The sequence below is a fragment of the Bos taurus genome, chromosome 13 (genome assembly GCF_002263795.3).
Source record: "Bos taurus isolate L1 Dominette 01449 registration number 42190680 breed Hereford chromosome 13, ARS-UCD2.0, whole genome shotgun sequence".
NCBI lineage: Eukaryota > Metazoa > Chordata > Mammalia > Artiodactyla > Bovidae > Bos > Bos taurus.
In genome coordinates this window covers 54,853,221-54,878,980 of record NC_037340.1, presented here as the reverse complement: position 1 = coordinate 54,878,980, position 25,760 = coordinate 54,853,221, and the positions used below count along the sequence as shown (strand labels likewise).

Here is a 25,760-nt window from a genome sequence, read left to right as displayed (position 1 = left end):
TTTAAGCCAACTTTTTCACTCTCCTCTTTCACTTTCATCAAGAGGCTTTTTAGTTCCTCTTCACTTTCTGCCATAAGGGTGGTGTCATCTGCATATCTGAGGTTATTGACATTGCTCCCGGCAATCTTGATTCCAGCTTGTGTTTCTTCCAGTCCAGTGTTTCTCATGATGTACTCTGCATGGAAGTTAAATAAGCAGGGTGACAATATACAGCCTTGATGTACGCCTTTATTTGGAACCAGTCTGTTTTTCCATGTCCAGTTCTAACTGTTGCTTCCTGACCTGCATACAGATTTCTTAAGAGGCAGGTCAGGTGGTCTGGTATTCCCATCTCTTGAAGAATTTTCCACAGTTGATTGTGATCCACACAGTCAAAGGCTTTGGCATAGTCAATAAAGCAGAAATAGATGTTTTTCTGGAACTCCCTTGCTTTTTCCATGATCCAGAGGATGTTGGCAATTTGATCTCTGGTTCCTCTGCCTTTTCTAAAACCAGCTTGAACATCAGGAAGTTCATGGTTCACGTATTGCTGAAGCCTGGCTTGGAGAATTTTTAGCATTACTTTACTAGCGTGTGAGATGAGTGCAATTGTGCGGTAGTTTGAGCATTCTTTGGCATTGCCTTTCTTTGGGATTGGAATGAAAACTGACCTTTTCCAGTCCTGTGGCCACTGCTGAGTTTTCCAAATTTGCTGGCATATTGAGTGCAGCACTTTCACAGCATCATCTTTTAGGATTTGAAATAGCTCAACTGGAATTCCATCACCTCCACTAGCTTTGTTCTTAGTGATGCTTTCTAAGGCCCACTTGACTTTACATTCCAGGATGTCTGGCTCTAGGTCAGTGATCACATCATCGTGATTATCTAGGTCATGAAGATCTTTTTTGTACAGTTCTTTTGTGTATTCTTGCCACCTCTTCTTAATATCTTCTGCTTCTGTTAGGTCCATACCATTTCTGTCCTTTATTGAGCCCAACTTTGCATGAAATGTTCCCTTGGTATCTCTAATTTTCTTGAAGAGATCTCTAGTCTTTCCCATTCTGTTGTTTTCCTCTATTTCTTTGCATTGATCGCTGAGGAAGGCTTTCTTATCTCTTTTTGCTGTTCTTTGGAACTCTGCATTCAGATGCTTATATCTTTCCTTTTCTCCTTTGCTTTTCTCTTCTCTTCTTTTCACAGCTATTTGTAAGGCCTCCCCAGGCAGCCATTTTGCTTTTTTGCATTTCTTTTCCATGGGGATGGTCTTGATCCCTGTCTCCTGTACAATGTCACGAACCTCATTCCATAGTTCATCAGGCACTCTATGTATCAGATCTAGGCCCTTAAATCTATTTCTCGCTTCCACTGTATAGTCATAAGGGATTTGATTTGGGTCCTACCTGAATGGTCTAGACCATGGGCAGGGAGGGACAAGTGGTGACAGGGCCCCACTGTGCTCGGCGCAGCCGTTCCTGGGCCAGTTGGGGAGGCAGGGACTCTTGTCACCCTGCTGACCAGGTGAGCAGAGGGGGCAGGGCTGGCCCTGACCACCCCCTGTGTCTCCCCATACGAAAGAAAGAGGAGGATGGTGTGGGGGCCAGCCCCTGCCATGGGCCTGCATCTTGCCCGCAGGCTCTTGGGGAAAGCTGTCTCAGGCAGTGCAGTGACCCAGGAAGGGGGCCTGAGACAACACGTTGAGAGGTCGACAGCTGTCTGTCTGTCCAGGATATGCTCTGGGCAAGGGCTGCCTGGCTTCCCAGGCCAAGGAAGGGGAGGAGGCCTGCGGCAGCACTTAGCTAGTCCGTCCTCTGCAATCCAAATGGGCACGTGCCCTGGGCTGGCAGAAACCCGTGACATCTCCTCCCAGGAGGGGCCGGGCACAGCCCTTGGGAGCCCTAACTTGGATGCTGCCCGGGGACTGCAACCCACCCACCCTGAGGCCCCCAGCTGTGACTGTAACAAGGGGTCCCTCCTCTGTCTGTAACCTCAGGTGGCTTTTAAGAGGCAGGTTGCCCTGTCGTTCCTGTCTTCGGAACCCCGCACAGCCTCCAAGGTCCTTGAGCAGCCCCTCACCCCCTCAGAGCCCACAGCGTCCAGCCTCACTGGCCTCCACACAAATGCTAAATGCTCTTTTGCACCACAGGACCTTTGCACAAACCACACCTTCCACCAGAAATCTCCCACCCCGCTCTCAGCCCACCCTACAGACCCCAGCTTCAGGGTACATTCCCCCTTTCTTCCTCCAACAACTATGTAATATTTTGATTTATTACATTTCACCTTATTATTTTGTTATTTAGTGTCCTGAGTCCTGTGCTGAGCAAGTGCTGGGCAGTCATGGCTGGATGCTGGGACACCTGTGCCTCATTGCCTTCACATTGGCCTGGAGGCCTGGGATAGGGGCAGGCAGGTCAGAGGGGAGAGGGCTTGGCGCCCAGGCCTCTGTTCCTCTTGTGCAGCAGCCACAGTGCATAGTAAAAACACCGACAGCAACAAGTGTGGGCAAAGATTTGGGGAGTCGGGGCACCCGCACTGCTGGTGGGGATGCAGATGGTGTGGGTGTGGAACAGTCTTGTGCTTCCTGAAAGGTGAAACACAGTGTCCCCGTGGGTCCACACCTCCACTCCCGGGGATGGGTCCATGTGAATCCCCTCCATGAATGTTTGTGGCAGCCCTTTCTGTAACAGTTGCAGAGGGGAACCAGCCCAGATGCCATCAGCGTGTGAGCAGAAGGGAGGTGGTCCGGGCACCGGGCAGGTCCACACCTGTCACAACACCGAGCCTGGGACGCAGGCTCTTTGAAGAAGCTGCTGGAAGCAGGGGCTGGCAGCTGGGGCGCACCTGGGCTGCTGGCCTCTCCCAGGTGGACAGGGAGGCACGGCTTAGCCGGTGCCGAAAGGTGGAGATGGCAGAGGCTGAGTCACCTCTGGGTGCCGGGCCACCCACAGCCACACAGCCCCCACGCTCGCCAGCTGGCCCCGTGCATCCCGTGAGCATGGGAGAGGTGCAGGTTTGTGTTTAGGGCTGTGGGGAACCAAGACACTCAACCCTAAACAGCAGACTGACTCACCCTGACTCACCCTGTCTTCCTCGAGCACACACGGGGCCCTTGGTCACACGCAGGGCTTGTGCCTGAGGCTTGAGCCTCAGGGCCTGACTGAGAACCCCCCCCCGAGTACTGGGGCTCCCCCAGGGCCACCAGAGCTTCAGGTGCAAGTGACACCCCAACCAAGCCCATCTCCTGTCACCCCAACTTCATAAAAGGAGGGCATGAGACCATGGAAGGGGTGGGGGGCATAGGGGAACCTGCAGTTGGACCCCCATCTGCCCGCCCAAGGCTCTGTCCTGCCGGCAGCTCAGGAGGTCCCCTCCAGGACCCCCGCGGGGCCTCTGCTGCAGGGAGAGGTAGGGTGGTGGGTGGGGCTCAGCTCAGGCCTCTGTTTGCCCCAAGTTTCAACATTTACAGAACATTCGTCCTGGGCTCTTCTGGGGAGGTATTTCCTACAGGAATGTAAACATTCGAGACTTGGAAGGCTCGTGCCGGGCACGGCGCTGGTGGGTCTCCTGGGAGCTGGTCTTCATCTTGGGGTGGGGGGTGGTTCTGGGAGTCCGTTTCTGGCCTCCCCAGTGGGTGGGAACTGAGAGTCACCCCTCCTTGGGAGCCTGGTCTCCTATGGCCTCCATGCTCCATCTGGGGCTTGCTGTTGTGACCTCAGGTCAGAGGCACGACCTCTCTGGGCCCACCGAGTCAATGGCATTGATTCTGTTTTCTCGCCTCATCTTTGGCCCCAGCCCCTCAGCACCACTCACCTAGTGGGGCTTTAGGCAGCAGCCTTTTCTGTGCCATGTGCTGGTAGCTTGGCAGGCCCCTGGTCTGATGGGCACAAAAGTCTGTCTTACAGACAGGAGACAGGGCATAAGAGGGTTCTGTGGATTCTGCCTGTCGCTAGCACCATGATTCTGAGGCTCTGTGCAACCCGGCCTTTTGTTCAGGAGTCAAGGGACTGCCGGCTAAGTCCTGCCCTTATCTGCAAGGTGCTCAGTCCCTATCCTGCAGGCTTGCTCCTGGCTGGGCCTATGTCCGCATCTCTCTGGGACGCCTGACCGCAATCGTCCTCATTGAGGCCTGTGGCCCCAGCCCCAGGAAGCCAAATGGGGCAGAGCCTCAAGAGGTTGCCTGGGCCTCACAGGAGGCGGGTGCCAGCAGCCTTCAGGCCTCCAGCATCTCCACTGGAATGCTCGGAGCTCCCATCACCTGCCCACCCTGGGAGGAATGTAGCCTGGGCTACTGGGAGCCAGGAGCCCGGGAGGAGGGGTGGTAAGAGGCTTCCCTCCACCTTCTGGAATTCCCCAGGCCTGGCACCAGATCCCAGCCTGCTTCTCCCCACCCCCACCACTGAATGAGCCCCTGGCTCTCCTCTCCACAGGCTGCTGGGCACTAGGGTGACCAGTGGGAAGGGGTGGCACTTTCCATGGCTGGTCCCTGCTTTACAATGTCCCCTCCTCAGAGAGGCCTTCCCTGACCACCTGAGCTATGGCCCCTTTGGAGAGGCCATTGGCCTTCAAAGCCCTAGACCAGGCCCCACTGGCGTTCTGGGCTGGACGCCTCCCTATGGGTCATCCTGGGTGCTGTGGGGTTTCGAGCAGCATCCCTGGTCTCCACCCAATTGTGGCTACAGCAACCTCCCTGCCTCAAGTCAGGACAGCGTACTGCTGTGTATCCTGGGCAGGGTGGGGAAGGAACATTCCCAGATGAGACCCACTGCCCCAGACCTTCCTGAGATGAGATGCTTATTGTCGTCTTCTCCGGGAGAACTGATGCTTTCAAACTGGTGCCGGAGAAGACCATTGAGTCCCCTGAACAGCAAGAAGATCAAACCAGTCAATCCTAAAGGAAATCAACCCTGAATATTCACGGGAAGGACAGATGCTGAAGCTGAAGCTCCAGTACTTTGGCCACCTGATGCAACGATGTGAAGAGACGACTCATTGGAAAAGACCCCGATGCTGGGAAAGATTGAAGGCAGGAGGAGAAGGGGATGACAGAGGATGAGATGGTTGGATAGCATCACTGACTCGATGGACATGAGTTTGAGCAAGCTCTGGGAGATAGTGAAGGACAGGGAAGCTGGAGTGCTGCAGTCCCTGGGGTAGCAAAGGGTTAAACACGACTTAGTGACTGAACAACAACAGGTACAGGAGCTCCCTGGGGACAGGGGTCACCTGTCCTGAACGCTGCAGGGCCCAGGACTCGCCTGGGGCCACAGGACAGCCACCTGCCCTCAGTCATCTGCATGAGGTCATAGTGGGTGGGGGGGCAGAGGCAACTCCTGGCTGGGCCCTGCTGGACATCCTGGGGCCTCAGAGGATTTGCAGAGCTGGGCAGGGAGGGGAGAGCTGGGGATGGGCAGAGCGAGACAAGCCTGGGCTAGGCTCCGCACCGGGGCAGGAATTTGGGTCCCCTCACCCTCCACCTGCGCTCTCCAGGCCCAGCAAACCTCTGCCTCTGGGCATGTTCCAGCAGCTGCTGACACACTCACTACCTGGTGCTCAGAGGCTGGGCCCTGCGGGCAGATTATCACCACCAGGGGCCAAGGGAGAGCCTTCCCCTCTAGTCCATTCCAGGCTCCCAGCTGGGTGTCCCCACTGGGCAGATGAGGGACCCCCACACCCCTGCTCCGGAGTTAAGCCTCCTTAGGGCTCAGCTTTGGGCTTGGGCATGGGGCAGTGTTGGGGGGTTCCTGTCTTCGTGTCCAAGGCCCCGTTCTGGCTGCACTATGTCCCATCCCCCCACCCCAGAGGTCCAGGCTGGGTCAAGCCCTGCCCTGTGCCCTGGTTCTGTAACTCTGGGGGAGCCACTTCCTCTCCCTTGGCCTCAGTTTCCTGCTCTGTACAGTGGGCTCATAATTGCACATCCTCTCAGGGTGGCCATGGGGCCGCCTGGGTGGGATCAGAGGTCAGCTTGGGGATAGAACCTGGTGTCCCCCTGGCGGGCCTGGCCCAGGAGTAAAGGTGGGCCTTGCAGCCTTCTTGCTTTGAACCTGAAACTCCACCCAGTTTGGCTGGAATGTCTTGGCCTCTGGCCAGCGTGGTGAGCCTGTGGCGTGTCCACTGGGATGAGCCAGCTGGCTGCTGCGTGCACGCCTGGGGTGGAAGTGCCTCCATTCCTGTCCCTTGGCTCAGCCCTTGTGGCCTGGCCCCGAGGGAGGGGTGGGGCCAGAAGACGAGACATTCCTGGGTGTCTCTGATCTCATAGTGCTCTCTGTTATGTGTCAGTGGGGGTCCAGGTGCCCAGCTTAGGCCCCCACCCCACCTCCAGAATGTCTGTACACGTAACTGGTAAAGAGGTCCGTGAAGGCCTCCTGGGAGCCAGGTGGGGAGGGGAGAGGCCCATCCAGATGCTGCCCCAATGCCAGCACAGTCTGCAGCACACTCTGCCTGCGTTTGTGAATGCAGATGTAAAAACCAGGGGGGTGGGGGGTCACTTATGGTCTGTGTTCCTTATCACCACGTGTGGGTTATATCTCAATGAAAAAGTCTAACACAGTAGAATAGTTTGAGCAAACTCTGGGCTTCCCTGGTGGCTCAGAGGATAAAGAATCCATCTGTAATGCAGGAGACCCAGGTTTGATCCCCGGGTTGGGAAGATCCCCTGGAGAAAGAAATGGCAACTCACTCCAGTATTCTTGCCTGGAGAATTCCATGGACAGAGGAGCCTGGTGGGCTACAGTTCCTGGGGTTGCAAAGAGTCAGACACTCTGAGCGGCTAACACACACACTGGAAGATAGTAAAAGACGGAAGCCTGGCATGCTAGTCCATGGACTCGCAGAGTCAGACAGGACTAAGCGACTGAACAACAAATAAAATAGAATGACAAAATAAAATAGAACAGAAAGGGTGACCGGCTGGATGCTCTCAGGCTCCTGGCCCTGACGGCCTGTAAGTACCAGTGCCCAAGGCCCCACACCCCAGGTCACTGAGGTCAGACCTACATGCTGGGGCTGCACACCTGCTGGGACCTCCCTTAAGCTCACAGAGACTAGGGAGACTTAGAGTCAGACGGAACCGCCTGTCTCCTTGAGACCAGAGGACAGTCTGGAGTTGTGGCTGGCGGCGGTGGCACCAGGGCCTGCTGGAGTCCCTCTGAGGCAGGTCTGTGTCCACAGCTGGACCTTCTCCCAGGGAACCAGGGCAGGCAGGACGGGCTGATGGCTGCAACTCCTGGCTAGGTTTGCACGGGGAGAATCCTGTCCCTTGGCCCTGACCTGTGGCTCACCCTGGGCCCGCGCCCAGGCCCGGAAGGAGGGTTTCCTGGTTTCGGGGCTGGTTCCCCTCCACACACAATGCGTGTCAGGCTGCCCGGGCCCCACCCAGCCCAGACACAGCTGCTCTGGGAGGAGCCAGGAGGTGCCCCTCAGCCCCCTGCCCAGGAAGGCTGTGTCCCATGCATCTGAGCCCTGCTTACCTGCCATGGGCTAGGCCCCAGGACAGTGCAGGTGAACGGGCAGTGGATGCTGGACGTGGACACTGGCCAACACCTCTGGCCACTGGCACCCTACTGGGCAGCCTGAATGGGGTCCTGTGTGAGATGCGGGTGGTGAGATGCGGCTTCAAGTCAACCCAGGAGTCAGCTCTACAGCCGTGTAGACCTGGGGTCACGGCATAACAACCCAAATGATGGTGGCGGCGGTGGTGCTGAGGGTGACAGTGACGCTGGTGGTGACAGTGGGGCTGAGGACCGACTGCCGCGTCCACTCTGAGCTCCCCAGGCGTGTTAACCCTTCGGGGTGGTGCTCTTACCACTGTCCCCACTTTGCAGCCGGGAGGAGAGACAGCTAAGTGACTGGCCACACAGCTAAGAGGCAGGAGGAGGGTGCAAGGTCAGCCTGTCGCCCTAATGTGATAATGCAAGGTGGGGTGATCTAGAGCACTTGGGGTGCAGGGGGCAGGAAGAGGTGTAGGTTCTGCAGGCCTGGAGGTGCTCAAGGATCCTGATGGGGACCACCCTGCTCAACAGCTGCTGCTCTGAGCCCCTGGGGGCTGCCCCAGGAGGACAGCATCTTCAAGCGCCAGGTCCTCCTGCCCCCAACCCCCTCACCCCACCCAGCCTCTGGCCCTTTCCCAACCTGGAGCCCTCATAGGAAGCTCAGTAAACAAGTCACCCCTTGGCTGGGGGCCAGAGGCCTGAGGGAGATGGCCAGCCCCCTACAGCCAGCAGGAAAGCGACTGATGAGCCTCTGTCCTTGAGCCCCGCCCAGGGATGCCTGCAGGGCTAGGCACAGCTCTTGGGCACCCCATAGTGGCTGCTGGGCAGAGTACAGGCAGGGACACCTCTCCTGAGTTCCGACCTCCCTCAGCCTCCAGCCTGAGCAGCTGCCCCTCGACTCCACGCCTGACTTCAGATGACAGGGGCACTGCTGATGGAAGGCCCAGCTGGCTCCCTTCAGGGACCACTCGCTCCTGTCTGTGGGACCTGGGACAGCAGGGTCTCTTCTTATTTTTAAAATTTATTTAAACAGACAAAGCAGTTTCTCAAAGAGGGGCTCATTCATATAGATTTCACTGCCAGGGGGTGGGGTCACAGAACTTCCTTTTGAAGAACTTGGCCTGAGGAACTCTGGCCCCACCCGGAAGAGACTGTGTTGTCTTCTGTGTGTCCATGCGTGTCCTATAGTATTTAAAATATTTTTTATTGTGATAATATAAATAAAACTTACCGCCTTGACCATTAAGTGTGCAGTTCAGTGGTATTAAATACATTCATAATGTTGTGCAGCCATCACCACCATCCATCTCTACAACTTCCTCACCTTGCAGAATGGAGCTGTATGCCCATTAGACACTAACCCCCGCCCCCAGCCCCCGCCGTTGTTATTCGACTCCTCTAGGCACCTTGTGTAACTGGAATTACACTGTACTTGTGACTGGCTTATTTTAGCACAGTTTCTCAAGTTTCATCCATATGCTTGTCACAATTTCCCTCCTTTTTAAAGATGAACAACATTCCACTGTGTGCATAGACCATATCCTGCTTATCCCTTCACCCACCCAGACACGTGGGTTGCTTCCATCATAGACTATTGTGAATAATGCTGCTGTGAACATGGCTGTACAAATCTCTTCAAGACACCGCTTTCTTTTGGGTAAGTAACCTAGAAGTGGAATTGTTGGGTCCTATGGCAGTTCTATTTTTAAGTTTTTGAAAAACCACTGTACTGTTTCCACAGCAGCTATACCATTTTACCTTCTACCAACAATGCACAGGATTTCAATTTCTCCACAGCCTCAACACTTATTTTTTCAAATTCATTGTAGTCATTCTAATGGGTGTGAGTGGATTTTGTTACACGTGCAAGTGAAGCAAACTATGGACAGGACACAGATTAAAAATCCAACTGCCCCTTCTAAAGAGCTGGAAGCAAAAGCACGGTACCAGCGCATGCCCCTTGCACTCAACACTACCAGAGATGGGCAAACCACCTAAGCTCCCCTCCAGCCCAATCCCTGGACCCACTCCTACGCTCACGCCACATAATGGAGCGGACAAGGGAACCTATTACTTGTTTTCACTCCTTCCTACTGCAGCAGGAACCCTGATAAAGCCTTGCCTGAATTTCTTATCTCATCTCATATCAATTTCTATCGACTAGGGAGGACAAGAAAGGCTTCCCAGGTGGTGCTAGTGGTGAAGAATCCACCTGCCAGTGCAGGAGATCCAGGTTCAACCCGAGTTGGGAAGATTCCCTGGAGGAGGGCATGGCAGCCCACTCCAATATTCTTGCCTGGAGAATTCCATGGATAGAGGAGCCTGGAGGGCTACAGTCCATGTGGTCGCAGAGTCCGAAGCAACTTAGTACACATGCATGCAGGGAGGACAAGAACCCTGGTCCATAACACAACCACAAGCATAAACACGTGATGTCCCTGCATGTGCTGGGGGTCCTGGAAAGGGCACACATCTCCAGCTGGCACCAACAGGAATGATGACCTTCCTACAGGGCACTGGCCTCAGTGACCTGAGGCCCAGCTGCCAGAGCCCAGTGGAAGCAACAGCAAACACACTGCCCACTCGAACACTGGTTTCCAGGTATGAGAAGCCTCAGCCCTGACCAGGCCCAGACATTAAACCCTCCCGGACCTATACAGAAGTTGGCTGTGACTCAAATGGAGCACCGTGAGGACAGGCCGACCAGGATCATTCGCAGTCGCCACAAGGTGAGCAGACACAGCCCTGGAAGAGCCCTCATCTGTGCGACCTCACGGAGACTTGAGTCGGGGAAGTGAGGGGGTACCCAATATTGGAGGACCGGGCGGGTTTGCCGAGTAAGAGGTATCGGGATTTCCGAGACTCCACTGCCGGGCTCGGCCCTGGGCAGCAGGGGCGGCGGGGTGTACAAGCTCTGGAGTCGACCCCCGAGGGGCCCTCTCTCTCATATGAAAGATGAAGTCCCAAGGGGGTGTTTCAGCTGAGATGGCGGGGCACAATCACAGGATTGCGGGACGGGGGGCTCTGGAGTTAGCTCTGCAGCCTGGAGTTTTTCTGTTTTCTTCATTAACAGACTCTCGCACCAGGGACGGGCCTGGCATAGACTGCTCCGGGGAGGATGGAGTGGGACTGATGTGGCGGAAGGATCCTGAGCAGGGGCCAGATAGTGCTGAGCACCCGCCGTGCGAGTCTGACCTGGCTCCGTCACGAGGCCTGGCCAAACTCCTTTCTAGCTCAGACCCGGGTTTCTGGGGCAGTTAAGTTCCATTTTCGGGAGAAGCCCGTCACCCGAGCCCTGCCACTCCTCCTTCAGGACCCCAGGGCTCTCTCTTGCTCTTATAACCAGCGGCGCCCCGTCTGTGTCCATCTTCGCGGTGCTTGGCTTGGCCCTGGGGTAAGACCCCCGGAGCGATCTGTAGCTCCCACGTGCTGACAACCCGGCTCGTGCCAGCACTCCCGCCCTCCCACCTGCGTCGGGTCCTGCCTGGGTGCCCTTGGCACTGGCCGATCCCGGCGGCGGGAAGCGCCCACCGGGGCGAAAACCACCGCTGCGAAGACGCGCCCACCTGCGATCTCGCAAGTTCGCACCAGCAGCCCGCCCAAATCCGTGGGACGCCTGGAAGTTTCCGACCACTGGAAGCGGAAATGCGTCACAGTGACCGTACCGCCCCCTCCTCCGACCCCGCGCAAACTCGCGGCGGGGCGCGGGACCCGGAAGTACTCGCCGAGGCCCCGCCCCTCCCGCCAATAGCGCTGCCGGGGGAAGTGGCGCTTCCTTTCTGCGCTCGAGCTCATCGTGGTGCCATCAGGTGGGCTGCGCGGCCGGCGTCCGGGCAAGGGGGACGGCGCGGAGCCCGAGGTCGGGAGGGAGGATGGCACGAGGTCTGGGACCGGTGCGGGAGAACGGCTTTAGGGCTCGCGGTCGGGGGGTAGGGGGACGGCGCTGGGCCCGGGATCGGGACGGGAACATAGCCTAGCGCGCGGTGGTCGGGGCTGGGCTGGGAGGGGCGCGCGGACACGGTCCGCCCTCACGAAGCCGCCTTGGGGTCCCGCAGACGCTGGCTCAACATGCAGAACGACGCCGGTGAGTTCGTGGACCTGTATGTGCCGCGGAAATGGTGAGCGTCCCCCTCTCCTGCCCCTAAACCCCCCACACCCAACCTATATCTCCCCGCTCACTGCGCTTCCCCCGCAGCTCCGCCAGCAACCGTATCATCGGCGCCAAGGACCACGCGTCCATCCAGATGAACGTGGCCGAGGTGAGCTGGGCGGCCGCAGGGCCTACCCGCTGGGTGAGGGGGGCGAGGTCGGGCGGACTTGCACGTTGATTTCCAAACCTCAAGTTTCGACCCGAAGATGCTTGGGCACCTCTTTATGACTCCTTTTTTCAATTTTTAGGTTGACAAGGTGACGGGCAGGTTTAACGGCCAGTTTAAAACCTACGCTATCTGCGGGGCCATTCGCAGGATGGTGTGTGTCTCGGGGCTTCGCGCTTACCTTGTGGGCTTTTGAACCGGAATAGCGTCCCCCTCGCTGTCCCCAAGCCTGAGGGGGTTTGTTGGCGAAATGGACTGGAGCCTTTTGGCTCAGATTGTGCTGGTTGCCAGCCTCTTCCTGGGGGTGGAAATAGGACGCTCAGGATCCAAAAAAAGGGCCACCCCACCTTGGAAAACCTCGGAGCTTTTCGGTTGTCACAGGGACCTCCTTGAGACCCTGTCCCCCACTGTAGAGTCGACGGTCTGCCTGTTGCTAGCTAGTCTCCACTTGGTCCAACCAGTGGGCAGCTGGGCGGGATTTCTGGCTAGAAGAGCAGCTGGTCCCAACCTGCTTTTTTCCCTAGGGCGAGTCAGATGACTCCATTCTCCGGCTGGCCAAGGCTGATGGCATCGTTTCAAAGTAAGAGGACTGGAGTTTGGGCACTGGGGCCTAGGATGCTTCACAAACCAGGTTTTAATGTCCTTTTTTGTTCCAGGAACTTCTGACTGAAGAGCATCCCGGACATGGAATATTTGTTATAAATAAATAGTGAAAACTTACCTGCTTCATTCTGTGTTTTTTTGGGGCGGGGGGGTGGGCTCTTCTGGGCTCTGGAGTGTTGGGGGTGATAGCTGAAAGGCAGCCTATGACACGTGTTGCAAAACCAAATTTTTACTTAAAGCACAAATACATTAATTTTTGCAAACAGATCCTTGACACTTGACAGTGAGGTCAGACAGCCACTTAGCACACATTTTAAGCCTATGGTGCCTCCTAGGCACTGAGGGAGTAGCCCCAGCCCCTTGGACACAGGTGTCTGGGGTGACAGTTCAGGCTGAAGTTTAATTCCTTAAATACTGGCTTCACTTGAGTACCACACAGTGGCAGCTCTTGACATTAACAAGGACACAACACACTAAAGGGAAGGTTACAGGGCCTGGTGAATGACTAGTTCTCACTATATAAACACTGTATTGCCATTCTAACATTTGTACCGAAATTCTCAAGATGTGTTCCTCAAAGCTAACTGTAAACCAGCATGTACATTTTGGAAGTTGGTCCCTTCAGGTGCTTGTAACAGAAGTATCCTTGAGATACTGGACACCTTCAAGGATTGCCTGGGGCCTAGCAGCTTCATCTTTCAAGCCCCCTTGGTGCACATCAGAGTTTGGGGGTGTCCTGGGGGGAGAACAGGAAAGAGGCACTCGATAAATAAGGTTGGGTACAGAGTTGAGCTTCGGATTCCTTCCTGCAGTCCTCCTGAACCTAAGCGAGTGACCAAGGAAGAGCAGCGAGTGGGGTAGGGCAGCTGTTCTGCACCCCTGCGGGGATCCCTGTGCCCTCCTGGGCTGAGATCTTGCTGAGCTACTGGTGGTGGAATGCGCTGATAAGGGCTGGCATCTCTTCTGCAGAAGGACCAGTCCACATGGACAGGATGCAGTGTGGGGCTACCCCGGCACCCCTCCAGTGAGGTTCTTGGGACAATAGTGGGACGCAGCTTGATGGCCCAGCCGACACGGTCCTTTCTGAGAGCAGCTGGCTGGTGAAGAAGCTCCAGTCCTAGGTCTTCAGTGTTTATGGTGGGGCAGCAAGTGGAAGAACTGGGTAACATGTAGCCTGGTGAGGCAGACGAGCTGGACACAGGCCTGCCCTGGACAACGACCAGCCTTTGGGGTCTGCCTGGTGTGACCACTGCTCTGGCCAAGGTGGCTTTCCCTTCCTGCCTGGGAGGAAGGCAGAGCCTTTACCCTCGTGAGCAGGACAGTTGAAGTGGTCTGTCTTCCTCCCCGCTTGGAAGATCAAGTGTGGTTCAGGTCACATCCTCAGCAGACCTTGTTTAACCAGTTTTTGTTCCCTTAGAAAAAGACCCACAGAACCAAATCCTAAATGATAATAAGTACATCCCCCCCTCCCCCCGCCACCGCCATATTGCTTAGGAAGATCAAGAACCAGCAATCCAGTCATTCTGAAGGTCCTGGGTGTCATAAGCAAGTGGGGTTTTCTGGTGAGACAGATCCCTGCGTGGTGCAGGCTGGTTCCATGGAGAGGCCAGCTGGGGTACCTGCCACCCGGGCCCTCAGGACTTCACAGTGACGCGATCCTTGAAAAAACAGAGGTCTGAGAGTAAAAAATGAGATCACAACTAACCAGGAGTCTGCCCCCGTTGGCTTAGGCTGATGCAGAGCTCTGCTTGTGGATATGGGGAGGTGGGCAGACACCCCTAGGGGCTGGGCTGAGGGGGTGGGGGGTTCCACAGTGCGGTCTCCACCTCCGAAAACCCCAAATAGCCGAGATTAATGCTCCAATGGGTTAAGTCCAGCAATCCAGCGTCTGCAGTAGGGTCTGGAAACCCAGGCCTCCACGAAACACAGCGCGGCGGCTCTGACAGCAGCAGAAGGCTGGGTGACGCAGAGGAGAAGCACGGTGGATAACACCACTGGACGCTGTAGACCAAAGTCCTGGTGCCAGAGCAGTCGTAGGCACAGGAAAATGAGAAGCACTGACAGAGCCCCAGGTCTGTTCAGCAGCACGCAGAAGGGCTCTCAGAAGTACCGTGGCGGTGTGGTGTGCTTAGGACTGGAAGCCAGGGTGTGGAGGCTGGCCGGCTAGAACTGCTGTGTGAGGCGTCTGTAATGAGGTAACACCTGGTTCTCAGGAAGGTACAGAGCGAGCTCCAAGGCCACGAGCACTGTGAACTCAAAGCCGATGAGATCCCGTCGGTTGAACCGAAACCTTTCTTCTAACTTCTGTGTCCAAGAAGAAAGAGGGGTTGAGCCGGGCCGCTCCTCAGGGGCCGGGCCAGGGGTAGGGGCCGGGCCCTACTCTGAGACCCGGAGGGTTAGGGGCGGGGGCGGCCCGTACTCACGTCGATGAGCTGCTTCACGTCGCTCTTGCGCAGGTCGCTGCTGATCTTGGCGGCCAGCAGCACGCAGGCGCCGGCGCATAGCTTGCGGTTCTGCTTGTTGAGCTTACCCTGCAACACCAGCTTCTCAAAGTACACATAGGCCATGGACACGGTCACGGGCTCCAAGCCACACTCCTCGGACAGGTTCCGCATCTCTCGTTTCAAACTGCGGGTTCACACGGAGCCACGGGCTGTGGGGCTGGGAAGTGGCCACTCCCCGCTTGGGGGGCGTGTCTTTGGGCCCTGGGAAAATCGCCATTTCCTCCCGGAGGGCGCGGCCCAGCACAAGGGCCCATAGCTGGGGTGGTCGGGGGCAGCGGCAGGCTGGTCTTGGTCACTGTTCGGCCCACAGCACCCGCACTGTCCACAAACGGACACCACAGAGGACTGGGTCCCTGCCCTCCTGTGGCAGCGAGGGGACCAGTGTGGGGAGGGAAGGGCAGTGCCAAGGCATCGAGGGGGTGTGTGGGCAGCTCATGTGGGGCCTTGACCTCCTACCGATCAGGTGGGGACGGTCAGCGGCCGGCTCAGGGGCTGTGGGCGCTGGTGTGGGGGCCCCCCGCAGGTGTGGGCAGGAATAAGCAGCAGCCAGGGCTCGATAAAGGACAGAAATGGTATGAACCTAACAGAAGCAGAAGATATTAAGAAGAGGTGGCAAGAATACACAAAAGAACTGTACAAAAAAGATCTTCAGGACCCAGATAATCACGATGGTGTGATCACTCACCTAGAGCCAGACATCCTGGAATGCGAAGTCAAGTGGGCCTTAGAAAGCATCACTACAAAGCTAGTGGAGGTGATGGAATTCCAGTTGAGCTATTTCAAATCCTGAAAGACGATGCTGTGAAAGTGCTGCACTCAATATGCCAGCAAATTTGGAAAACTCAGCAGTGGCCACAGGACTGGAAAAGGTCAGTTTTCATTCCAATCCCAAAGAAAGGCAATGCCAAAGAATGCTCAAACTACCGCACAATTGCACTCATCTCACACGCTAGTAATGCTCAAAATTCTCCAAGCCAGGCTTCAGCAATACGTGAACCATGAACTTCCAGATGTTCAAGCTAGTTTCAGAAAAGGCAAAGGAACCAGAGATCAAATTGCCAACATCCTCTGGATCATCGAAAAAGCAAGAGAGTTCCAGAAAAACATCTATTTTTGCTTTATGGACTATGCCAAAACCTTTGACTGTGTGGATCACAATAAACTGCGGAAAATTCTGAAAGAGATGGGAATACCAGACCACCTGACCTGCCTCTTGAGAAACCTATATATGCAGGTCAGGAAGCAACAGTTAGAACTGGACATGGAACAACAGACTGGTTCCAAATAAAGGCGTACATCAAGGCTGTATATTGTCACCCTGCTTATTTAACTTATATGCAGAGTACATCATGAGAAAGACTGGTCTGGAAGAAGCACAAGCTGGAATCAAGATTGCCGGGAGAAATATCAATAATCTCAGATATGCAGATGATACCACCCTCATGGCAGAAAGTGAAGAGGAACTAAAAAGCCTCTTGATGAAAGTGAAAGAGTAAAGTGAAAAAGTTGGCTTAAAGCTCAACATTCAGAAAACGAAGATCATGGCATCTGGTCCCATCACTTCATGGGAAATAGATGGGGAAACAGTGGAAACAGTGTCAGACTAATTTTTGGGGCTCCAAAATCACTGCAGATGGTGACTGCAGCCATGAAATTAAAAGACGCTTACTCCTTGGAAGCAAAGTTATGACCAACCTGGATAGCATATTCAAAAACAGAGACATTACTTTGTCAACAAAGGTCCATCTAGTCAAGGTTATGGTTTTTCCTATGGTCATGTATGGATATGACAGTTGGACTGTGAAGAAGGCTGAGAGCCGAAGAATTGATGCTTTTGAACTGTGGTGTTGGAGGAGACTCTTTGAGAGTCCCTTGGACTGCAAGGAGATCCAACCAGTCCATCCTAAAGGAGATCAGTCCTGGGTGTTCAATGGAAGGACTGATGCTAAAGCTGAAACTCCAATTCTTTGGCCACCTTATGCGAAGAGTTGACTCACTGGAAAAGACCCTGATGCTGGGAGGGATTGGGGGCAGGAGGAGAAGGAAACAACAGAGGATGAGATGGCTGGATGGCATTACCGACTCGATGGACATGAGTTTGGGTAAACTCCGAGAGTTGGTGATGGACAGGGAGGCCTGGCATGCTGTGATTCATGGGTCGCAACGAGTTGGACACAACTGAGCGACTGAACTGAACTGAACTGAGGGCGCCTGACCAAGGAGGTGGCAGGGAGCTGCCGGGGTTGGTCGAGCTGGACAGAAGGAGGGTGGGCTTAGGAGAGGGGCCTTGGGTTTCTCAAGCTCAGGACTCCATGGGGGATAGGAGAGAAGGGCTGAGCTGGCTGGGCTGTGGGCACGGGGATGCCACAGGCTTGGGGACAACCAAGGCCTCCTCACCTCCTGATCTTGCTCAGCGTCAGCCTGATGTGGGGGAACTTCTCCCGGAAGGTCTCATTCATGTCCTTCTTGAGGTCGGAGGGCTTCACGTACTCAATCACCGTCGTCTGCAGCAGAGAAGACCATCCCCATGCAGCTTGGGGGCACCTGCCCAGCCAGGGGAGGCGGCTGCACACCCCTTCAGTGCTGACCCCTCAGCCGCCCCCAGGGGCGACCCCCCTACCATGTAGGACGCGAAGATGAGCACACGCTTGTGCTTGCCGCAGGGCCACTGAGGGTCATCTAGCAGATTGGGGTTGTACTCCAGGGCATCCCCTGCGTCAGCCCCTGCGGGCAGAGGGCAGCCCTGACCCACCACGAGCCCAGAGCTTGGGTCAGCGGTTATGCCGACCCCAGCCTGGGGCAGGTCTGTCAGCGCCAGGGGGCAGCTGGGTGGAAGGTGTCATTGTAGGACAAGGAGAGTGGGGTTCAGGGGCTCCAGGCGTGGTCCTCTCTCCTGGGGCTGGGTGGGACGAAGGGAGTCCTGATGACGAAGGACCCCTGGAGCCATTGGTGAGGGTCCCACTCTCCTGAGAGGTCATGGCCAGCCTGCTCCCCAAGCCTCCTCCCCAAGGACCATGGGCTGGGATGTGACACCTGGGGCCATCTGTCCTGCCCCAGGTCAGGGCCCTTGGCTACCTAGCTCCGAGCCGGCTGGTGCTGCCCTGGGTGGGACGGGTTTGCAGCGGGACCCCAGCAGAGTGCGGGGCACGCTGGGCCGAGGCTGAGGCGCTGGGCCGTGGCTGTCTGGCTTGAGCGTGACCAGGGCATTGGTGGGGTACAGGAACTTGGCGTAAGACACAACCTGGAGAGGCAGGGCATCAGGCTCAGCCCTGCCGCCCCGTCCAAGACCAGAGATCCAGTGAGCTCCCTCCCGGCTGCCACAGCTCCCACTACCCAGGACTGATGCTGCTCACTCCCTCGGGGGTTCCAGAATGCCCCATCCTTCACTGGGATCTGCAGCTGGAACTTCTGGTCCAGGAGTCCTGAGCCCCTCACCCTCACCACTAGAGCCGATCTTGTCACCCAGCCACCAAACTGGTCTGCACAGGCTTCTTGGCCTCCTCCCACAGCGACCTCACACTTTAGAGGATTTCAGTCGAACACATCTTTGAGTCTACTTTCCCGGAAGACGTGCATAAGCCCTGTGCTCCCGCTGAGCACGGCGCCAGCTCCCACCTTTCCATCTGCCCCCAGCTCAACACCTTCCAACTGGAAGACCATCTCGGAAGACACAGAAACGCCGCCAGATGGGTGTCTTTGCTTCTGGCTGTCCAATCTCAGGTCACTGCAACGCATAGGACGGTACACAGCTGCCACTCTCCACCGCCGACCTCACGGAGGCTGGGAGCTGAGCCTGAGGCTGGCAGCACTCCCACCTCCATACCCTTGAGCAGGAAATGTCCCAGGTACCCATGTCTAGCAGCACCTCCCAGAGAACCAGGACCCACAGGGCCTTTGGAGCCCCTGAGAAGCTTGAGCAGAAGCTGGTCTGCTGGCCCCTGGATAAAGCTGCGAGGGTGTGGAGCCCCCACTGGGTGGGGGTCAGCCACTCACCTGACTCGCAGGCCTTCTCCATAGGGTAGGACTGAGAAGGCCGCGCACAAGGACCGTCTGGCGCAGATCAGCACGATCCTGCAGGAGGAACGGGTCAGAACAGGGTGGCTGGCATTTCCCAGGAGACCCCTTCCTGCCTGGATTAAGGCTGGGCTTTGTCCCAAGGGTCAGGGGATGCCCAGCTAAGGGGGCCCAGTAGCCAGGGTGGGTCCATCTGGCCGCCCAGCTTTCACCGGTCTTTCTAGGAGCTTCAGGGCATTGTGTCTCGTCCCCTCAGTGAGCGCAGCCCTCCCACATGACGCACAACACTGCAGGCAGGGTGGAAGCCGGAGGCTAGGTCATCCAGGAGAGAACAGGCGGTGCAGGACAGCAGAGGCATGGCCCCAAGGACTGGCTGGCTGAAGGAGCCAGTCCGCAGGCATCCCAGGAGGGCAGGAGCCTAAGAGCATCAGGAAGCCCCAACTTCCAAGTCTGAAGCCAAAGTGGCCCGAGAGGGGCCCTATGTGGGGCACATGGCAGGAGGGCTGGCCTTTCCTCCCTCTGGGCACAGCTCTGCCTGGCCCAGCCCCAGTCCAGCAGGGAGGATGATGGTAGGAGACCCCTTTCCTGGCCAGGCTAGCACTCAGTCTGCCTGGGGCCTGCTCCTAAGCACCAGACGGAGCCCATCATGGGGACAGTGTTGGGGTCCTGGACTGTCTGAGCTACGGCCACCATGGGGAAGACTCAGCACTCCCCAAGTAGGGCTACCTTGTGGGTACCTGGGCACAGCCTCCAGCAGGAAGGGTTACTCAGGGTCAGGACGATGGCCTCAGGGCAAGGAGGGTAGGGCGTGAGGGACGTAGGCACCAGGGACCCGGCATCTCCAACACAGGGCCTCTGAGGGCTGTGCGCCCGGCTCAGGGAAGCCAGGTACCCTCTGTGTTTCCTTCTCTCCTGGCCACCCCACCACTTTGCCCGTCCCCACTGTGTTCTCAACGTTCAGCATTTCTACTCAAGACCAGAGTCTACTGGGCGGCCCCTCGCCCAGGACGTGCTGTGGACTCCGGCGCTCAGGGAATATGAACGGAGGTGGGTGGGAGGGAAGGAGGGCTCACTTCCAAGGGGACAAGGGACGGGCTGTGGGGACGAGTCCCCTGAGCTGAAGGAGGACAGGGCTGCTGACACAGGCAGGACGAGGTCCCACAGGGCTGGAGGGAGGACATGGTGGGCCGCGCGCCCATACCTGCTGTTCCTGGTGTCGTACTGCCGCATGTTCTTGATGAAGTGTGTCTTTTTCAGGCCCTTGTGTCTCGGGGATCCGGATATGTGTTTGGTTCTGCAGGTGAAAAGCAGGTCACTCTGCCCCTCCCAGACCCATCCTGGCCCCAGGAGAGAGGCGGGGTCCTTACCTTTGACCCGAGGGACATCCCACCGTGTCTTCCAGAAACTCGAGGGAGCAGCGTTGGGATGCCACACGCCTTCTGTGAGGAGGACAGAAGGGCCTCAGGGGGCGGGGCCTCAGGAGGCAGACGGCAGGCTGCCTCGGTACCGTGCTCTGCTCTCGGGGAGGGGGCCCAGGCCATGGGCCGGAAGCAGGTCTGCAGGCAGACCTGAGTGCTAGGAAGGGCCACCCGAGGCCAGAAGAGCCTGAGGTGGGGCGGAGTGCTGAGATGAAAGGCTGGGCATGCCCTGGTCTGCCCACTGCCTCTCGAAGCTCAGCCTAGGGGTCCCGAGAGCTCCCTCGGGCCTAGGAATGGGGTGAGACAGGTCATGCGTGCCCACAGCAGGCTGCAGGTGGAAGTACCTCTGGAAGGGGCCTAGTGGAAGCCTGGAAAGGGGACATGGGGGCCTGGCAGCGGCTCTGCAGGGCTGAAGGGCAGACAAGCACAAGTCCTGCCAACCCGCTCTGCCCATCTCAGTGAGTGGAGCTACCACCAGCACTGACACAGCTCGCTCAGTCCCCGGCCAGGGACACCCAGGAGCCTCTCCCCCTCAGCCAGGCCACCCTCACTGCCCTCCACTCCTTGTGCCAGCCCTTCCTCTGCCTCAGGGCCCTTGCCGGGGTTCCCTCCATTTGGACCCTCCTTTTCCAGGTCCTCCCGTGGCTATATCACCCTCAACTGGATGCTCAGCTCACATGTGGCCCTCATCCTCCCACGGGCAGCAGCCCTGGCATCACCCGTGATCCTGGGACCGTGTCTCAGTACTGTCCATTCCTGCCTGTTGCCCAGCAACCGGGAATGCCCCAGGTAGGGGCTGGGTAAGCACTGACCCACAGTCGGCGATGAGGCAGGACCTGCCCTGGCCTGAGACGGTACCCTGCTGGAGGTGGACATTCAGAAAGGACCCGAGCCGGGCAGCGAAGCTGGCCCAGTGGAGACAAAACCATCCCTGGGGAGGTGTGTGCGTCACGCCCCACAGGCAGGCTCAGAGGCCCCAGGAGCAGTCCCGTGTGGCTTTCTCAGGCTCTCTTCCTCAGGTAATTTCCCAGGTGGGGCCCAGTGGCTCCTGCACACCTGGGACCTCACTGACAGGGCCTGGGCCAGCGGCGCTCTCCATGGAGGCGCCTGGCGATGCCATGGGCCCTTGGCACAATAAGCGCCCACACCCCAAAGCCTATAGGCTGCTTGACCTCTGACCTGGCTCCTCCTGCTGGTCTTGGGTCCCTGCAGGAGAGGCCTCTCCCCTCAGCAAGCTGAGCACCTGAGCCCAGCTGGTTTCATGCATCGCTGTCTTCATCGCTGTCTCCTTTTATCTTTCCTTATTTTAAGCATCTTACACATCAAGTCAGTCCTCACAGCCCTTAGTATACAGGGGCCAAACTGAGGCACAGAGCTGGTTGGGGTGGGCCTGGCAGCTGCATCCCACGAGCTCTGTGCACCAGCCTCTGCTACCAGACTCTGCCACCTGCTGCCCTCCTGACCACGGCAGGGGCGCTGGAATCAAGGCCACTCCGTGTTCTCAGGGCTCCTTCCCTGAACCTGGCCAGTGTCTGGGTGCAGAGACAGGGACAGCGCTGACAATGGCACCGTGAATTCTGAGCACAGACCAGGCCAGCCAAGTGAGGGGCTGCTGCTTTCCTGCCTCCTTCCCCACTCCCACTCCAGAGGAGAGGCTTGCAGCCTGAGGGAGGCTGAGAGCCCTGCTGGGACGAGGCTTTCCAAGATTGCCAGAGGGAACCCTGCTGCTGCATGAGGCTGCCAGGCTTTCCACAGGGGAGGGGAGTGCGACGCCGCGGCGGAGCAGGAGGGCACAGGCCTGGTGGGGCAGGCAGAGCACCTGAACGCCCGCTTCTGGCCAGCTGGGGAAGCCTGGAACCTGCCAAGTGTTAAGTGACCACAGAGTTGATATGAAAAGAAAATTCTAGGGAGTCTGAAGTTCAAGCGAAGAAAGTAAGGGTTCTGAGGATTCACTCCCTGGCTCAGCGAAAAAGCCACACCAGACTGCCTGAGTGTGGCACACCAACTCTCCACCGTGAGCCGAGCTGTGAGCATGCCCTGGGCAACCTGGATGTAACAAGAGTCTCCATTCCCTGGCCCTGGTCTGGCCAAGCCACCCTTGCTGAGCCTGGCCATCCATCTGATTTTAACAGCCCCTCTGGCCGGTAGTACTTAACACAAACCCATTTCACAGGGAAGCAAACTGAGGTTCAGAGAGGCGGTTTCACCTGCTCCAAGTCACAGAGCTCATAAACAGTGGAGTCAGAATTCCAACCAGGTCTGTTCCCAGAGCCTGGCTCAGACCACCCTTCTCATGACACAGACTTTGGGAAAAGACCCTCAGCACTCTCTCCATGCCCAGAACAAGTGTCCTTTGAAGCCCACAGCCAGTAGCTGGCAGCCTACTTCGCTAGGCCAGCCACCCTCCCACACTCAGCAGTGACTATCCACAGCCCTGCCTCTGGACTCCCGGAGCAGAGAGAAACAGACAGTGCCCACCCCAGGAACCCTCCATCCGTCAGACCCAAGGGCGGGGGCCTGGGCTCGGCAGCAGAAACCGAGGCGGGGCAGAGTCTGCATGGGCAGGTGCAGCCTGAAGGGCAAGAGGGACATCTGACCGAGGATGTGAAGGCCAAGTGGGAGTGAGGGCCTCACACAGCAGACAGCTGTGCCGCTCTGCCCTAGAGTGGCTTGAAGGAGACCTGGTGTGACCAGGAAACTGTCCTTGGGTTGAGGGCCACCAGGAGACAGGACCACTTTGTGGGAGTCTGCCAGCCGAGGACAAGCAGGCTTTGGAGCTGTTTTAAAGTGGAGTGACTTCCACGGAGAAAGCAGTCTTTACTCCTCTCAGTCCCGTCAGGTAAGCAGCCCTATCTCCCCAGGGACATGGTACACTTACTGCCACTTTTGGGACAAACAGACCACTCTGTCCCAACCAGCCCCCGACTCCCTTCGGAGCCCTGGCCAGGCTCATCTGCGGACAGGATCAGGCTTCTTAGCCTGTGCAGATGCAGCTCTTGCTGAAGTCTACCTACGTAGTGTGACAGTGGCCTCAGGGCCACTCAGAAGGACTCCGAATGTAGAGTCAAGAAATCTAGCCACAAGCACCATACCCTGGCCTCCACCTCCCAACCGAAGTCCCTCAGAAGAACCTGTCACCTGGAACTGCCTGAGACCAGGGCTGCGAGGCAACGACAGCCAGTGCAGCCGTCATGACCTCCAGGTAAGAAGAGCCTCTGGACACCAGGGGACTGCGGTGAGTTCAAGGTCTGGGCCCACCCACGTGCAGCACCAGCTGCGAGACCCTGCATACCTCCAGGGCCCGTGAAAGGGTCTCTGGGGGAAGGAAGTGGGGTGTCCAGCAGCCAGAGCATGTGGGCAGGGGGCACAGACTAGAGGGGCAGGGCTCAGGGTCAGGGAGGCTCTGAGATGGGTGAAGGGCAGGGAAAGTGCCTGTGACCTGGGATGTGATGGGCCCAGGGACACTGAGCTCAGAGAGGACAAAGGAGGAGAGGGTGATGGGGGGCTCCAGGGACCACCAGCTGTGGGCTGGGAGTCTGGGCCAGTGTGGGAGACTCTGGGGAGAGGTCACAGTGCAGGGAAGATCCCTGGCCCACAGAGGGGTTCGCCCAGTTCAGAGAACAAAGGGGAACGTATGGTGGACGTTTATGAGTCCCGTGTCCAGTGAACTTATGAAATGGGCTGGGGAGGGGTGTGTGTGTCTGGAGCAGACAGGGCTCCGTGTCTGGGGGCTGACAAGGGTTGAGGGAACCCTGACCTGTGTTCGGGGTCTGACAAAATTGAGAAGACCCTGACCCCGTATTCAGGGGTGGCAGGATTAAGGGGACCATGACCCTTAAGTCTGGGGATCAACAAGGCGCAAGGAAACCCTAACATACATGTCCAGGTGGTTGACAGATCCCAGAAGACCCCTGACTCTGACACCTTAGTCTGGGGAGGGGCCCAGGCAAGACTCCCTTCCGGGGCTGGCAAGACCCAGGACACCCTAAGTCTCTGTCCCTCAACACCCCAACATGTGTCTGGGGCTCACAGGGGATCAGGGTTACCTCCTGATCTCCAAGTCCTATGCTGATAGGTCACTCCAGCCCTGTGTCATGGGCTGATCCTGGTTTTCAGTAGGTCACCTCAGCCCCGTGTTAACGAATTGAGCCAGCCCACGGCCACCTCGCCACCCTGCCCACTATGTTGATGGCCCCAGGTCACTCCAACCCTATGTCCTGGGCTGCCAGGCCCCTAAGCTACCTCAGCCTCTGCGTTGACCCAGCCAGGGCCACTCCACTGATCCGAAGCCCAGTTACCCCAACCCTGAACCCTGGGCCAGGTGACCCCGACCCCCGCGCTGATCCAGCCTCGGGCCACTCCGCCGCCCCCAGGTTCCAGGTGACCCGGGCCGCACTCACCTTTGGCGCTGCCCGTCCAGGCCCAGGCCGAGGCCGAGGCCCAAGCCGGTGGGCGCGGGAGCGGGGCTGAGCAGGCCCTGGGGCGCTGGGGTCCTGCCTCCGGGCCCGGGCAGGGGCAGGCCGGCGGGGGGCGCGGGGGGCGGCGGTGGCGGAGGCGGTGGTGGCGCCGGAGGCTCGCGGGTCTCGGTGGGCGGTGGCGGCGGCGGCGGGGGCTTCTCTCCCCCGGGGCCCAGGCTCGGGGGCCGCCCGTCCAGGGAGATATTGTTGAGGAAGAAGAGCGCGGCCTGGCGGCGCCGTGAGTCCCCGCGCCTCCGCAGCGCCTGTGGCGCTGCCCTGGCGGTGGGGCCGGAGGACGTGCCCGGCGCTCCACCCGCCGCGGCTGCGGCCATCCTCCGACTAAGCCAGCCGGCCGCCTGCCGCCGCCCGCCCGCTCGCGCACGCGCCCGGGCCCGCCGCCGATTGGCCGTGGTGCACCCGCATGCAAATATACCGCCATCGCGCTCGCCCATTGGCCATCGCGGAGCCGGGGGCGGGGCGCTCCCCTGGGTCCTAGAGGCGGTTCTCATGCTGCCCTGGGGATCTAGGAGCCGCCAGTCTGCCTGCGGCTGGGCCCGCGAGGCCTGACTCGGGGCGAGTGGCGGCGTGGCCCCGGGTTCGAGTCCCCGGCTCGGAAGTCGCGGCCCCCGGACTCCAGTGCCCTATTCCTTTTGCTGGGCTGCGGCGTTCATGGTCAGCTTCCGTCGAGCCTGTCTTTAGGCTCCACTTCCCCTCTCAGGGTATGTGTCTTTGCAGGAGGGTGGGGCTGAGGTGCAGGACTGGAGCTGTGGCACCCGCCATCAGAAGTCTGGGTGGCCCCTCGAGGAGCTTCAAGAATGACCGTCGATGCCACCTGGTCTCCTCCAGTGGCTGAAAACCGCAGGCCCAAGGGAAGAAGGCACCTGCTTGGGGTGGCAGGCAGGGTGATGCTGGAGTTTCCGCCCCAGGCAGAGTCCTACACTTCTATCCCTCAGCAGCAAAGTGACCTTGAGTCTACGGGGTA

The 25,760-nt window shown here is 58.0% G+C and overlaps 2 protein-coding genes and 1 long non-coding RNA gene across 6 annotated transcripts; 1 reads left to right on the top strand and 2 right to left on the bottom strand.

Annotated features, from left to right (window-relative positions):
- Nucleotides 1-4,868: 4,868 nt before the first annotated feature.
- On the bottom strand, nt 4,869-11,126 carry LOC112449312 (uncharacterized). The gene is made up of 2 exons (XR_003037837.2): nt 11,033-11,126; nt 4,869-8,648 (listed from the first exon to the last, which is right to left on the bottom strand). It is a non-coding gene; the product is annotated as an uncharacterized lncRNA (long non-coding RNA).
- A 115-nt stretch (nt 11,127-11,241) lies between these two features.
- Nucleotides 11,242-12,502, top strand: RPS21 (ribosomal protein S21). 3 transcript variants are annotated; one of them, NM_001040581.2, is made up of 6 exons: nt 11,242-11,275; nt 11,522-11,584; nt 11,662-11,725; nt 11,865-11,936; nt 12,307-12,362; nt 12,439-12,502. In NM_001040581.2, exons 2-6 carry the CDS (start codon nt 11,535-11,537, stop codon nt 12,446-12,448), a joined length of 252 nt encoding a protein of 83 aa, NP_001035671.1. In that variant the 5' UTR covers nt 11,242-11,275; nt 11,522-11,534; the 3' UTR covers nt 12,449-12,502. The 3 variants fall into 3 exon arrangements, with proteins under 3 accessions (NP_001035671.1, XP_010809831.1, XP_005214907.1); XM_010811529.2 differs by having other exon boundaries at nt 11,242-11,325; XM_005214850.3 differs by having other exon boundaries at nt 11,242-11,348.
- Nucleotides 12,503-12,598: 96 nt separating this feature from the next.
- Nucleotides 12,599-25,245, bottom strand: CABLES2 (Cdk5 and Abl enzyme substrate 2). Of its 2 annotated transcripts, none has more exons than XM_002692411.5 (10): nt 24,722-25,245; nt 20,271-20,342; nt 20,105-20,197; nt 18,883-18,960; nt 18,505-18,613; nt 17,965-18,130; nt 17,510-17,613; nt 17,287-17,393; nt 14,809-15,013; nt 12,599-14,689 (listed from the first exon to the last, which is right to left on the bottom strand). In XM_002692411.5, exons 1-10 carry the CDS (start codon nt 25,228-25,230, stop codon nt 14,549-14,551), a joined length of 1,584 nt encoding a protein of 527 aa, XP_002692457.2. In that variant the 5' UTR covers nt 25,231-25,245; the 3' UTR covers nt 12,599-14,548. The 2 variants fall into 2 exon arrangements, with proteins under 2 accessions (XP_002692457.2, XP_024856899.2); XM_025001131.2 differs by having other exon boundaries at nt 20,271-20,339.
- Between the last annotated feature and the right edge of the window lie 515 nt (nt 25,246-25,760).